The 12,865-nt window shown below is 40.4% G+C and overlaps 1 protein-coding gene across 1 annotated transcript in view; it reads left to right on the top strand.

The window, feature by feature from the left end:
- Positions 1-12,865, top strand: part of LOC144818763 (uncharacterized) — a 157,901-nt gene that overhangs the window by 16,628 nt on the left and 128,408 nt on the right. Inside the window, exon 2 of the mRNA XM_078676491.1 lies at positions 1,872-1,992. Within this exon, the coding sequence (XP_078532617.1) occupies positions 1,872-1,992 (121 nt within the window). The remainder of the gene's footprint in view (positions 1-1,871; positions 1,993-12,865) is intronic.

Below are 12,865 nucleotides of genomic sequence, written 5' to 3'. Positions count from 1 at the left end.
GTCGTTGCCAATGCTTGTTTAGGACATTGCAGTGACCCGAGGGTCAATACTTTCTGTGGTTATTAAAAGATAAAGTGCATAATGTGCTGTTCAAACCTAGAACATAATGGACAATTACACAGGATCATATTTTTGGACAGAAGAATGTCTCTAAAGTCAAGGTGTCTAGAGTATATTACAAGATAAAGTGCAGTAAATACTGTGAATGACATGGAACATAATGGACAATTTCACATGATTATTTTTTGAGACTTTACAGTATCACTGGAGTTGTTGGTGCATCTAATACATATAACAGTATATAGAATAAAACAAAAAGTAGCTGAGCAAGTTCGAAGTCAGTTCTCGCACTATAAACTATCCATCGGTTAAGTCATAGAACCACTGTCCTGCAGAATTACGGAGCAAATAGAGAAGAAACATTGCAACCATGCATTTTCCAAAACAGTGTCTATTCTAGATCTTGTTCAATGGAATGTCAGAAACCTGTTTTACAAACAGCATCAAGAATTTGACAAACCCCAAATTGAGTGCCACATTTGTAGGTTTCATACACTCAATGACTGCACGCCTACAAGCCCATACCCCCAGGCTGATGAGTACTTCCTTAAAAGGCATACTTTCATCTTCGAAAAATCTTTGAATATTTACATCAAATGCAAACAGGAGGCGGGGTCAGTGATTCAGGGTAATAAATATAACCTCATTCACACATCTGAGAAAACTGACCTTTTATGAATCAGAAAAAAACTCTATTTTGAAAAAAAAACTTGTATTTTAAGTGAGTTTCCAAAAATTAGTTCTAATGAACTTCCAAGAAATCTGGAGGATTGGTGCTAATCCGGTGGTTTAAGAAAATCTATTTTCTTTTAAATAAATTTGGGGTGTAAATGTAACCTCATCTATCTCCTGAGATTAATGTAATATGGTTTCATGCATGTGATATGGCTCCCACCCGAAGAGGGGTTCTAAACGTATCGGTAAACATCCTTTACAACGCAACTTTTACCACGCAGTGCTGTTACAACGCAGGTTTTACTACGCATACCATTACAACGCATTACACTGGGGGGCGCTCTAGGATAGGGAATAAGTTTAATTTACTATCAAACACCTTCCCTAGTGTCCACGGGGACTGGAGTTGGAATAGTAAATTAAACTATTCACTATCCAGCACCCCCAAGTGTAAAGCGTGGTACTGGTATGCGTAGTAAAACCTGCGTTGTAACAGCATGCGTGGTAAAAGCATGCGTTTTAACGTCATACATTCAAACGTATCATGCAGTTAAGTAGTACTTGGAGCATGGCATTGCCCTGTTCTGCTATTTGCCATATATCATTGACAGTGACAGAGTCTTTGTGTAAAAGTGCAGGGCTCTTTCTAGAAGGGCAGAAAGGTGTTATATACTATACGATATAGTTTAGCCTGAATAATGTATTAATTGCTACAACACTCTGCATGCTTATTCACACCATCCAAAGTCCAACATTACATTAATATTTCAAGATTATGAATGTGGGAACCTTTTGTAAACCTCACAGGCAAACTGCTTCCTGCAAATCTGATAGAAATACAAATGTGTGAGTGTGTTGTACATATGTTTCCTTACTAAACTACAGTGACACTGTTAGGCCATCTACCCGTGTTGTACAAACATCACAATGTATTAATCTGCATACCGTTCTGCCTCAAAAATGAATTTCACTATACTTATATATTTGCCACCCATACACACATAGAACAAACATGAAGGCCAAATAATAAAATCTGCCAAAAATGTGTTAGAAATTGTAATGTCTTCAGTCTCTATTTTGTTTTACTTTATGGTGTTACTGAGCAATTGCTTAACAATTTCCTGATTACAACACAGGTATCGTTCCACGATGTGTCCGACTATTTCTCTGAAGAGGAGTGGAAGCTCTTACATGACTGGCAGAAGAATCTTTATAAAAATGTGATGAAGGAAATTCACCACGCCCTGCTCTCACTAGGTACAGTTTCACTCTCTTTTGTTTTTGCAGGTATTGTCATATGCGAGATGCTTGGCTTTACCTTTCTCTGTTTACAATGTATTTACATGTTATGCTTTTTTTCCTTTTACCATAACGCTGTGTGTACATTACGTAATTATATAATTAAGCAATAAATTCCACAATTTATCTACCATCAAGCAGTCTTAGGGTCACGTTTAAATGAAAGCAGAGTATTATCTTTTTATTAGACAAAACACATACATATTTGCAAGTAGTTTTTCAAAAGAAGGTATATATCTTAATTGAAACATTTTATCTATATTCTTGACTTAATCTTTATCGTGAACAACAGATACAAATTGACAAGTTGCTGTACATAATTTGATAGCAATTTACAACTAAGGCAGCTGAATGACGGCTTCGATTATACGCTATATCTCATATTTCAAAGGTACGATTCTCTGACCCTCAGATTATCAAAGTGGACATTCTATCCTTAGTTGACAGAATGTGATCATTAATGCAGCTGAATGACAGATCCTGTTACATGCTACTCCTCACATTTCAGATGGACAGTGATGTGAGCCCCAGATTAACACAATAGATATTCTCTTACCTGTGTTTAGAAGGAATGATCTAGGTGCAGGTGGGAGTCAGACATGCATACACTTGTAGCAACCTCTCTTAAAGTGACTTTGAGTAAAAAATATAATTATTTGCCACACAACCCAGGTGATGTGACAAGCCTAGTCTATAAACGTTCTTCTTTGTTGTGCATTCTTCACAGAGCCTCCTGTGACACAGGGCTGGAGTGCCTCTCAACCAAGCTACCCAGACATTAGCCTGAGCATGCATTGTGAATTAGGCATGCTGAACTCATATCAAAACTTATCTGTAGCCTCTATACCTGGCTGGGTATAGTTGTCCCCCCGGGCACTGATTTGTGCTGTGTTCCAGCTATATGTTCATGAACTCTTCAGTTTTTTACTGGTTAAACCAAATTGTTTTGTTTCAAAATAAATCAATTGTGCCGTTGTTTGTTTGCATTTCATTTATTTTCCTTAGACTCCAATGCATTTCGGCAGTGCTTGCTGCCTTCATCAGGGAAATAATTAATCTGTGGACAATCAAACAAAACTCAATCTAAGAATACATTTAAAACAAAACGTTCAAAAGCATTGCTTCGTTTAAACTATCAATCAGTTTATCAGTTTAACAATTTATTTATCAATTGCTGTTGCTTTAACTTCGTTATATATTGCATGAAAACTTTGCAATGCCGCTTTACACCTGACTTCAGGTCGCTTTCTGATATCGGGTGGGGCTCAACCTAATCTCAAATCGGTAGTATGTTACTACACTTTCCACTAAATGAGCACGTTAATCAAATTTAAGCCTTTCGCGTGTTCGCGCTAACTGCTTTTCAAAAGGTTTCCTTTTAACTAGAAGCTTAACCTTTTAACGCACTTGCTAATCTCCCAATGTTCATGCGATCGCTCACCTCGGCGTTTAGATGCCGCTCTTCGGTTTCGCATTCTGGTTCTGCTTGCTTCCGGTGTTTCAAAATGCGCGCATGCGCTCTGCTTAACCTATAAGCTGCCGCTTTTTTTTCTTTTTTGTAACTTTATTGCTATGGTTATGTTTAACGCTCGCTACTGCATGAATTAAATATCACAGTGTGTGGTTTGGTACAGTTAAAAATATACTGTTTATAACAATGATGGATCATGAGCATGACTTATTTACAGATAACACAAAAATTCTGTCCGTTCGTTTAATCCGCCTGGCTTCAGGCTTCCCAGGTTATAAATCCAATAGTTCTCTTGCTTTAATAACCTCGTTTTGTTTGTGGTTCCTTCCGTTTTAGATAATGTTTCTAGGACGCACACTCTCAATTGGCTCACATTATGTTGTTTTTTGGTGAAATGTTCAGCTATAGAAGTTTTCTCAGATTTTAATCTTATTGTGCTTTTGTGTTCATTCATTCGCACTTTTAGTTTCCGTTCAGTGTGTCCCACATAGACATCGCCACATGGGCATTTAATCATGTAGATTAGGTTACTTGTGTCGCATGTAGCATTAACTTTCAACTGTATGGGGTACCCCTTCTGCGGATGTGTTATAGAGGTGCCTCTCATGATATTGTTACACGTGTTGCAGTTATGACACGGTGTTGTTCCTCGGAAATGCGTTTTGGTGGTTACTTCCTCTGTTGTTTTCAAAAAATCTGCTATGTTCTTTGCACGAGTGTGTGCAAAAATTGGTTCCTGAGAAAAGATGCCATTAAAATCTGATTCCATTTTTAGCATTGGCCAGTGTTTTATGATTATCCGTTTGAATGGTGTGCTGACCGTAGAGAATTTACTAACACATGTAATGCGGTTGCTTGGTTGGATAACTTTCCGTGTCAAGAGTTCTTGTCTAGTTTTTCGTTGAGCTCTGATTAAGGCTTGTTGTGTGATATCTGGGGGATATCCCCGGTCTTGAAATCTTTGAATCATGTTACTCATTTGTTCTCTACATTGTGCGGCCTCGGAAACCACTCTTTTCACCCGTAGCATCTGGGAATATGGCAGGTGTTTTTTAAGAGACGGAGGGTGATGACTTTTAAATTGTAATAGGTTATTCCTATCTGTGTCTTTTCGGTATAAATTCGTGGAGAAGACTGTTGTTTGTTTTGTAATCTCTACGTCTAAGTACTGGATCTGTTGTTCATTGATATTCCACGTAAAACCTATTTGGTCTAATTTTGTATCCAAAATTCCTAACTGTTGTTCCAATAGAGCTTTGGGGCCTTTCCATATTGTGAATATGTCATCGATAAACCGTACATACATGACGGTATTGTTTATCCAAATGGGATCTTGATATATGTGTTCTTCCTCGAATGCTGCCATGAATAAATTAGCATATGCCGGTGCGGCACAATTTCCCATTGACGTTCCACTTTGTTGTATGTACCATTTTTTATCCTGTTCAAAATAGCTGTTTACCAATGTAAATTGCATCAACTCTAATAGAAATACTTGTTGTTCTTGTGTATAATCGCTATCTAAAAGGGCCCTTTCGATAGCTTCTAAGCCTTGTTGGTGCGGTATTGACGTATAAAGTGCTTTTACGTCGATCGTTGTCATGATCATGTTGTCTTCTGGTTCAATAGCTGACAGTTTGAACAAGAAATCTGTAGTATCTTTCAAATATGATCTAGTTCGTACTACTAATGGCTGGAGATATCTGTCCAGATACTTCCCTACTGGCTCGTGGATGCTTTGTTTCGTGGACACTATTGGTCTACACGGTGGTCTTTGGAGATCTTTGTGTACTTTTGGTACTAGGTAAATGCTTGGTGTTTTGTAATTTTCTTGGATGAGGTATTTGAGGGTTTTTTCCGTAATGGTTCCTTGCTCATGTGCTTTATGCACTATGGTAGACAAAATCTTTTTGATTTCCGATAGTGGATTGGTGTCAATTTCCATATATAGGTTAGTGTCTCCGAGATGTTCTCTCATGGTTTCCTGATAGTAGGTTTTGTTAAGTATCACTAAGGCTCCTCCCTTATCTGCCTTTTGGCACACGATGTTCTGGTTTGCTGCTATGGATCTTAGAATCCCAAATTCTTTTTTTGTCATGTTTCTTTTGTGTTGTGTTTGTTGAGTGTTCAATTGTCGTAATTCTTTACTGCATAGTTGTTCATAGAGATCAATTGTTTTGTGGCTGATAGGTGGCATGTATGTACTTCGAGTTTTGAGTCCCATGAGCTCTTGGGGTTCATCTGTGGGTTGTTTGTTTACTACGTTTTCAAAGAAATGTCTTAAGCGCAATTTTCTTGTGAGTTTGAATAAACTCACTTCTAGCTCCAAGGTGTTGGTGTGTGCTGTTGGGACAAATGATAATCCTTTTTGTAATGTAGCTATTTGTATGTCACTAAATGAGTAGTCCGAGATGTTCAACACTAGGTTTTGTTGGTCTGTTGTAATTTCTTCTTCTCCTTTTTGGTTAATGCGGACCGTGTTTGGGGTTGATTTACTCCTGTTTCTTTTTCCACGTCCCCTCCGGAGTCTTCTGTTTCTATCCGGCCTTCCTCTAAAAAAGGTGCCGCTGTTGATGTGGTTGCTTGTTCTTTCGATTGTTGTGCCCGTTGGGGTCTGCTCTTTGTTTGGGTCGTTCTTTCACTGTCTGTAGAAGAAGTGTCTGTGTGTGACGTGTATCCTTTAGATTGTCTTTTCCTAGCATAGACTTCTGCCCATGTATAGACTTCTTGTAACTTGTAATCCAAGGTGTCCCGTTTGTACTTACGAAGTTTGCGTTCATTAACCTCTTGGGTATGTTTGATCAATTGCGTGTTTATATCCTCTATTATCGTAGTCAATTCTTCTGGGGAAATTAATTTGCTGATTTCTGCTTTGGTTTGTTCAATATCTTGTGTGAGTTCTTCCAATATTTGTGCTAACTCCTCTATGATTAATAGGATAAGATCCAAACTACACTTATTCAAAATAGCAAACCATTTGTCAGTGAAGTTTTTGGAATTTTTGCACAAACTGGGCTTGAGTGCGATTCTGAGGCCCCTTGGTATCCTCTGAGCTTTGTGGTATTTAATCATGGTAGAGGCGTGCATTCTCTGATTTATTTCTTTCCTGGTGAGGTATAGCAAATGTTTCACATGTTGTTCCTTGTTTTTTGAATATACTTGTTCTTTGGTTGACGTTTGAATTAAAGAATACATTTTTTCACTCGCATCAGTTGTGTATGCGAATGTTTCCGCTCTTCTGTCTGTTGAGACCGTGATTTCTTCATACTGCATTTTATACTTCGCGTGCTACTCTCCGTGGTGGCGGGTAAATCTACAATTCTGAATATGTCGGATTGTGCACCGCTTTTATCTCTGCCTTTTTGGATGTATTTTTCGTGCTCCAGGGCTCACTCCCCGTCTGGAGTGATACGTAATGAACCTATCTGTAGCCTCTATACCTGGCTGGGTATAGTTGTCCCCCCGGGCACTGATTTGTGCTGTGTTCCAGCTATATGTTCATGAACTCTTCAGTTTTTTACTGGTTAAACCAAATTGTTTTGTTTCAAAATAAATCAATTGTGCCGTTGTTTGTTTGCATTTCATTTATTTTCCTTAGACTCCAATGCATTTCGGCAGTGCTTGCTGCCTTCATCAGGGAAATAATTAATCTGTGGACAATCAAACAAAACTCAATCTAAGAATACATTTAAAACAAAACGTTCAAAAGCATTGCTTCGTTTAAACTATCAATCAGTTTATCAGTTTAACAATTTATTTATCAATTGCTGTTGCTTTAACTTCGTTATATATTGCATGAAAACTTTGCAATGCCGCTTTACACCTGACTTCAGGTCGCTTTCTGATATCGGGTGGGGCTCAACCTAATCTCAAATCGGTAGTATGTTACTACACTTTCCACTAAATGAGCGCGTTAATCAAATTTAAGCCTTTCGCGTGTTCGCGCTAACTGCTTTTCAAAAGGTTTCCTTTTAACTAGAAGCTTAACCTTTTAACGCACTTGCTAATCTCCCAATGTTCATGCGATCGCTCACCTCGGCGTTTAGATGCCGCTCTTCGGTTTCGCATTCTGGTTCTGCTTGCTTCCGGTGTTTCAAAATGCGCGCATGCGCTCTGCTTAACCTATAAGCTGCCGCTTTTTTTTCTTTTTTGTAACTTTATTGCTATGGTTATGTTTAACGCTCGCTACTGCATGAATTAAATATCACAGTGTGTGGTTTGGTACAGTTAAAAATATACTGTTTATAACAATGATGGATCAGGAGCATGACTTATTTACAGATAACACAAAAATTCTGTCCGTTCGTTTAATCCGCCTGGCTTCAGGCTTCCCAGGTTATAAATCCAATAGTTCTCTTGCTTTAATAACCTCGTTTTGTTTGTGGTTCCTTCCGTTTTAGATAATGTTTCTAGGACGCACACTCTCAATTGGCTCACATTATGTTGTTTTTTGGTGAAATGTTCAGCTATAGAAGTTTTCTCAGATTTTAATCTTATTGTGCTTTTGTGTTCATTCATTCGCACTTTTAGTTTCCGTTCAGTGTGTCCCACATAGACATCGCCACATGGGCATTTAATCATGTAGATTAGGTTACTTGTGTCGCATGTAGCATTAACTTTCAACTGTATGGGGTACCCCTTCTGCGGATGTGTTATAGAGGTGCCTCTCATGATATTGTTACACGTGTTGCAGTTATGACACGGTGTTGTTCCTCGGAAATGCGTTTTGGTGGTTACTTCCTCTGTTGTTTTCAAAAAATCTGCTATGTTCTTTGCACGAGTGTGTGCAAAAATTGGTTCCTGAGAAAAGATGCCATTAAAATCTGATTCCATTTTTAGCATTGGCCAGTGTTTTATGATTATCCGTTTGAATGGTGTGCTGACCGTAGAGAATTTACTAACACATGTAATGCGGTTGCTTGGTTGGATAACTTTCCGTGTCAAGAGTTCTTGTCTAGTTTTTCGTTGAGCTCTGATTAAGGCTTGTTGTGTGATATCTGGGGGATATCCCCGGTCTTGAAATCTTTGAATCATGTTACTCATTTGTTCTCTACATTGTGCGGCCTCGGAAACCACTCTTTTCACCCGTAGCATCTGGGAATATGGCAGGTGTTTTTTAATCAAAACTACCATTCAGCAGTATAAAAATGTGAGGCCCTTGTAGTAGACCCATGGATTTTTATTCTCCCCTCTTTACTTTAATGCTCAGGAGAGGTCGAAAATCCTTTCAAAAAGGTTTTGCAAACCTTGATTCTGACTTCCGGTCAAGATCAGGGGTGTAGCTTAGTCAGTGAAATTTAAAAAAAGCAGTAAGGCACAGGGTGAATATGCGAGGTGACAAACTTTTAGAATGGATTGCTCCTATGAGGAGTAAGTAGGTTCTGTACTGATTTTCATTAGTTATGCCTTTGGGGATCATTTAGAGTTTTGCGAACAGGTACTGTGTTGCAAATGCGACTGAGAAACTATGTCTACCAAACTCAGAGTCCACCTGCCTGATTTTTGAGGCAGGTTTTACGCAGACTGAGTAAATTTTACTCAGTCAGTGTAAAACTTCCTTCGAGGACCCAACGGAGTAGGTGGCCTTGAAAGAAAGCCATCCAACCATCCACCCTATTTAAAGTGGACGGTCAGATAGCTTTTTTCTTCCTTTTTATGTTTATTTTTTTACATGGACCATCACCGCCGTGTATATCCTGGTGGTGAGAGACAGTAAAAAAATAAAAATTACTAAACTGGTGTAGGGGCTATTATTATTTTTTATTTTTCAACAACGAACTTCCTCTTTAGGAGTTCGTTTTGGAAAAATAAAAAACTTTGGGAAAGTTTGACAGCCAGCTGTCATGATTGACCAAGTAGTCAGTTAAACTTTTCCTACATTGACCAGACCGTGGTGACCGCGGTTCCTGTCAATGTAAAGCGATGTCCACTGGGCTGGCGGACATCTCTACATTATGTGGGGAGTAAGGGCCGTAAAGTCCTCCACCAACCTGTCTGCCTTTATTCCACATGCTGAATCCTAAAGCAGGCCCTCTGTCTAAAGTGGCACAGTGGATGAAATTTTTTTTTGAATTGCTACCCAGAGGGATTGCCAGTAGTTAGACTGTTTACAGCCATGTGTCCCATCACCTTTTGGGTGTTTGATTGCCAATAGTATGCCTAGAAACCTGAGACTGGTGCTTGTACATTCTAAAAAGTAGAACATTTGCATCCATTAAAGGATTATTTCCAAGGGTGCAGATTTGCTACTTTTCTTGTAAACACATCACGGAGGTTCATATTTAGGAATGAATGGCACAATGCTGTGCAGCAAAGCAAAGTTGTTGTGCTCCATTGCATTTCCCGAAGAGAGCAGAACTGCACCATCTCGTCAAAGAAATGGAGCTGTTCTGCTTTCTCCATATGCCTCTGCACTTTGGGCTGCTTAGTGCCAATGCAGGTAACCTCTCAAACTCACAGTTGAGATGCCTTTAAGACTGCAATGAGGGGATTGACCATTAGTATTGCCACTGGCATTTCTAGGGACTATTAATATTGTTGCAAATAATATCACAGCAGAGCTCAATGCTCTAGAAGCTGAGGATAAGTGGAATGTTTTTGCACAACTTCATGCCATCTTGTCATGGTAATGTGTCAACTTATTGTCTACAGAACAAACAGAGCAGAAACACCCTTTTTAATGCTGGGTCCTATAATTTGTGAGAACTGAGACTAGATTGATGCCCTCCGGGCTAAAAAGCTTAAAATGCTCATCACCAGAAGAAACCAAATGAACGTTCTCCAAACATGACTAGCAAGAGATCCTACATGGCTTCTTTCAATCCCTCAGTTCACGAGGGAAGAAAAGTCAGGAGGATATTTGACTACACTACACAGATAGCACATGAGAATGATATGACAATGGACAGCCCTACACAGCACATGAGAATGATATGACAATGGACAGCCCTACACAGCACATGAGAATGATATGACAATGGACAGCCCTACACAGCACATGAGAATGATATGACAATGGACAGCCCTAACCAGCACATGAGAATGATATGACAATGGACAGCCCTACAAGGAGGCGCTGGTCGCCGAAACGCGCGTCGAGAAGATATTGTATTGTGCCACTTTTTTTACATTGTTTTCTTTTTCTTTATTGTGATGTATATATATTATTGTACATGTATTGTATGCCCCTATTAGGGTCATTTTTAATCTTTGTTGTTATTAAATGTCTGATTTTAATTAATTCTACGAATTGATGTAATGTTAATAAATAATTTTGGTACCATATTCCTGAGAATGGCCTTTAGCCTTTAACTTTTTTGTTGTAATGTAATGTATGTAATGTATGTATACTTGTAAAGCGCACTGTTACCTCGTTACGTGGTGTCCTGGCGCTGTATACCGCTGGGGAACCCGTCCTGGCTTTCCCTGTGAGAGGGCACCCCAAGGTGAAGCCAGGCATCCCCGGCGTTGCTGGGGCCGTTGTGGAGATTAAGCAAGCTATTGCCCAGAGTTGCAGAGTGGGACCCATGGTTAGCGTAGGCACCTAAGCGAGAATTATCGAGTCCGCGGACATTGACCCAAGACCCTGCCGCGTTGGGAATTGAACCCTGGTCCCGGGCTGACCTCTGCTTCAGGGTCTGCCGCTTCTAACCGGTGAGCCACACATCTAGTTGCCTAGACGTATATTTTCACATATGGATATTTGACTACACCCAGAGGGATGCCTGTTGCCTACTGTCAGGGGTAGTAAAGGAGTATCCTAAAATCCATGCACCCCAACAAGATGTCAGACCCAATGGCGTTCCGATGTCCTACAAGACCTTCCTCGCCTGGCTACGTAAAACACTTGCTGCCCTCTATAATGCTTGCACATAATCTAAACAGCCTCCATATGTAAAGCTGACGTGAATCTTATCCCTAAGCTGGTGAAAAAGCAGGAGCAATGTAGACCAAATTGCACTCCTAAATACAGATACTAACATTTTCATTGAAATCCTTACAATTAGGCTAGATTGAGGCAGCCCAGTTTGACTTAATCTAAAACAGGCAAGGAGATGAACAACCCATTTAATGAACAAAGTCAACAGAAAGGGACTCCCTGCTTTGCTCCTTTTACTAGATGTGAAAAAAGCATTTGATAGGGTGGCTGGGAGTTCCATCCTGGGGAAAAGATGTTGGGATGGAAGAGGTGTGGTGCAGTGGCCAGGGCGGCTCACCCCAGAACACTGGGCCTCTCGGTTGGATCACAGGCACCGGCGGCAGGTTAGCCCAGCACTACGTGACAATGGCTCACTTAATCTCTCCTATGGCCCCCAGCGGTGGGACACCTCGCCTGAGGTAGCTGTGCGCTTTACAAATGCTGGTTTTTATTATTTATTTTATTTATTTATTTATTTGTCTTATAAAGCGCACTGTCGCCTTGCAGGCATCCTGGCGCTGGTAGCTCAAGAGGGGTGGAAGGGAATGTCAGGTCAGGCCGGCTAGCTAATTACTTGGGAAACAGCCAAGTTTTAACTCTTTTCCTGAAAGGAAGAAGCTCCTTGATTTGCCTGATCTCCCATGGGAGTCTGTTCCATAGTTTGGCTGCTGCCACTCCAAAGGACCTACCCCCTGACCTAGCCTTCCTGAACCTTGGCACTCTCACCAGTCTTGCAAATGAGGAGCGAAGCAGTCTAATTGGGGTGTACCAATCAAATTTAGATTGCATTGATAAGGGTCCTATCCCATGAAGAGCCTTAACGATGAGACAGAGGGACTTAAATTGTACTCTCTGTCTCAGAGGGAGCCAATGAAGTTCCGCCAGAGCTACAGACGCGGACGCTTTTCTGGGCAGCCCCAAGACCAGCCTAGCAGCAGCTGATTGAATTCTTTGGAGCCTATCCAACAAAAAGCAGGGAGACTCGAGCAAGAGGGCGTTGCAATAATCCAGCCTACTATGGATCGTGCATCTTGCCACTTGGGCACGCTGGTTATTATTATAATGGACCCTAGTAGGATCTAAAAGTCAGAAGGCGACTATTCGAGTAAATAGACATCTCGTCCTTGCCATTCCTCCTCCAAAGGGAATCTAGGCAGTATTGTCCACTCTGTGGTGGTGAAACTGCTTCCCATGTGGGCCTAGTCCAGAGCTGACATCAAGGGCATCACTTTTGCTGGAGAGAAACAGAGTCTCTGTTAATTGACAATATTCTGCTGGCTTTGACCGACCCAGGGAACTGCTTTCTTGGAATGCTGGAGAAGTTTGAGCAGTTTCAGTGAATGTTTGCTTCAAAGTCAATAAACCGAAAGCCGAAATCTTGAAACTTAACATCTCCCAAACAGGGTGTCATACTTATAGGTCCCCTCCCTTTTTCAGTGTTA

Source organism: Lissotriton helveticus, chromosome 2_1 (assembly GCF_964261635.1).
Source record: "Lissotriton helveticus chromosome 2_1, aLisHel1.1, whole genome shotgun sequence".
NCBI classification, from domain to species: Eukaryota; Metazoa; Chordata; class Amphibia; order Caudata; family Salamandridae; genus Lissotriton; species Lissotriton helveticus.
The sequence above is the reverse complement of the archived record's forward strand: the minus strand, read 5'-3'. Positions and strand labels throughout refer to the sequence as shown.